Consider the following 2,725-nt stretch of genomic DNA (forward strand, 5'->3'; position numbering starts at 1 on the left):
TTAAAAAAATGGTTTTCTACTTTAACTGATGAATAAACTCCTTGCAAATTCCCAGGGCCTCTGTTTCATAACATTTTATCATTATATAATTAGTCTTATTTTGCACATTTCTGAGACATCAGACTTTTGTACTTTGTGTTTCACTTGCTTAAGTCTTGAATAAACACAACCTCCCTACTACCACATCCACTTGATTCCTAACTATGACATCTCGCAAGACTTGCTCATTTTGTTTGGTTGGTGACTGCTCACGTGGTATCTCTAAATTAGACTTGCTGTGTAAGTGGGTGTGTTCTCCCTACTCTTACTACACTATACTCTCACTCTTTACAGTTAAAGAATCTGTTAACATAACACACACTTCTTACACCTGAGGGACCACAAAGGTATGTTTCTTTGAAGTCAGATACACTGTATATAGACATCAAACAGTTCATTTAAAATATTTTTTCTTTTATCCTTCTTTGAAAACAATTTTGGGAACTTACAGCTACAGAAATGTTCAGAACAAAGGCTTGGATCCAAGGACTCACCCTACTGCTGCTGGTTTTATTGTCTGTACACATTCGCTACTGCCAAACTCAACAAAAAGGTAAGCAGAAAATCTTGTGCAACAAGTTTGGTATGACATGATAAAGTATTTTTACACATTTACAATCCTGCTGAACTTATTTACAATGTGGTTAATATTATACCATAAAAAGTTTATTTATGTTCATCTGGATGTAGCGTTTTCAGTGGGAGAAACGTTTCGTCACTCATCCAAGTGACTTCTTCAGTCTCAACTGACTGCAGGTTTCCCCAATCTTATAAACAGTACATTTGCATAATGAGTGAAACTAGCACCACTGAAGGAACAATGGGCTGGGAGGTCAGGTCCTTCATCATATCCAAATTGATAAACAAATCACTGATAAACAAGTGGATCCTTGGCATGGACCAATTATTGGCACAGCGTGCTTTGGGGTTTGAAAGCGACAGAGATATGGTGTTTAAGAGAAAATACGTCTCAGCTGTTCTAATACTTATGACAAATAAGGGATCACTAATGTGTCAGGAGTATTGGAACAGGTGGAATGCATTTTCTCATTGCTATGCTTAACTTATATAAAAAAATTATAAAAGAAATCAGTAGATTAATAATTTCTGTGAAATGCGTCTGTAGCACATTTACACATTCCTAGTAGATCACACTCCCTCACAGATATCACTCAGCACAAGTTAAACCAGGCTTCTTAAGGGATTAATCGAAACTAACATTTATTCCTAAAGAAGTTCTAATTGTCTGTCTTGCAATTGTCTGTGTTTAATCCCGACAACTATGTCTAAAGCTATGTATTTTAGGACAAGTATTTGCAAATCACTTTCAGATTTTAGTTTTAAAATTAGCAAGTGAACAAATGACATTTGAATGACAAGCATTTATAAAGACTCACGGGTGGTGTCATGGTATGTTTTAGTGTTATCATTTCAGTTTCATCCATAATACACCAAATTAAGTACTGTTATTCATTTTAACAGGCTTGGAAGAGCTGAGACTCATTCTGATCGGAAAAACTGGATCAGGGAAGAGCGCATCTGGAAACACCATCCTGGGGGATCCAAGTGCTTTTAAAATAAACATGTCACTTGAGTCTGTTACCAATGGCTGTCACAGAAAAGAGGTAATAGAGGGTAACAGAAAAATTGTTATAATTGACACTCCAGGGCTGTATGACACAACCAAATCACAAGATGAAGTGAAATTAAACATTGAGGAGTGCATTGAGGAGTCAGTTCCTGGACCCCATGCTTTTCTTTTAGTGATCAGTCTGAAGTCAAGGTTCACAAAAGAAGAGCAGAACACTGTGAAGTGGATCCAGGATAACTTTGGTGAAGAAGCTTCCATGTATACTATAGTTCTGTTTACACATGCTGACTTGCTGGATGGAAAAGCTCTGTATGACTGTTTGAGAGAAAGCAAACCTGTACGAATGCTGATAAACCAATGTGGGGGAAGATACCATTCACTCATCAATAACCAGAGACAGACCAGGACCCAAGTCAGAGAACTCCTAGATATAATAGAGGAAATGGTGGACTTCAATGGTGGAAATCACTACACCAATGAGATGTACGAGAAAGCCCAGAAGAAACTGAAAGAGAAAGAAGGGTGGTTTTGTGTACTTGCACCTATTGTTAGTTTTGGAAATCTAGAATGTAGCAAAGATGATCACTAAAGAACAGGAACTAACAGATCGGATAGACAAAAAGGTGTGCCAAAAAACATGTATAACAGGTTTGCCATGAGAGCATAAAGATTAAAGATTCTCACACACATTGCAGCTTTTCTCAGTCACTTTGTTGGAGTTCTTACAGAACAGTCATTCTTGCAACTTTTAATGTAGTTTTTATTTCCCCACCCACATTAGCCTTTGTCCTCATTTTTATACATGTTTCACTACTAAAGATACTTGTTACTGTGTTGATGTACTTTTCACTTGAATCTCATAGCTCGTCAAAACAGTTTGTACTTTTGTGAGTCAGAGCTCTAGATGTCCTACTTTTCTGAATACTGTTTAACAGCATTAGTGTTTTCAGTTAAATTACTTCAAACTTTAAAATAATAAAAATAAAAAGATAAAAATATGTATGGAAGAGAAAATCCAGTAAAGCATATTTTTAGTAATTTAAAATAAATCTGTACAGAAATATCTGATGTTAACTCTATTGGTTAAAACTGTAG

At 36.0% G+C, this 2,725-nt stretch overlaps 1 protein-coding gene across 1 annotated transcript; it reads left to right on the forward strand.

Moving 5' to 3' along the window:
• Positions 1–300: 300 nt before the first annotated feature.
• Positions 301–2,319, forward strand: LOC145429387 (GTPase IMAP family member 7-like). The gene is made up of 3 exons (XM_080302759.1): positions 301–386; positions 491–592; positions 1,522–2,319. The coding sequence occupies exons 2-3, from the start codon at positions 499–501 to the stop codon at positions 2,217–2,219; spliced, it is 792 nt and encodes a 263-aa protein (XP_080158885.1). The 5' UTR covers positions 301–386; positions 491–498; the 3' UTR covers positions 2,220–2,319.
• The last annotated feature ends 406 nt before the right edge of the window (positions 2,320–2,725 follow it).

Source organism: Astatotilapia calliptera, chromosome 6 (assembly GCF_964374335.1).
Source record: "Astatotilapia calliptera chromosome 6, fAstCal68.1, whole genome shotgun sequence".
Taxonomy (NCBI): Eukaryota; Metazoa; Chordata; class Actinopteri; order Cichliformes; family Cichlidae; genus Astatotilapia; species Astatotilapia calliptera.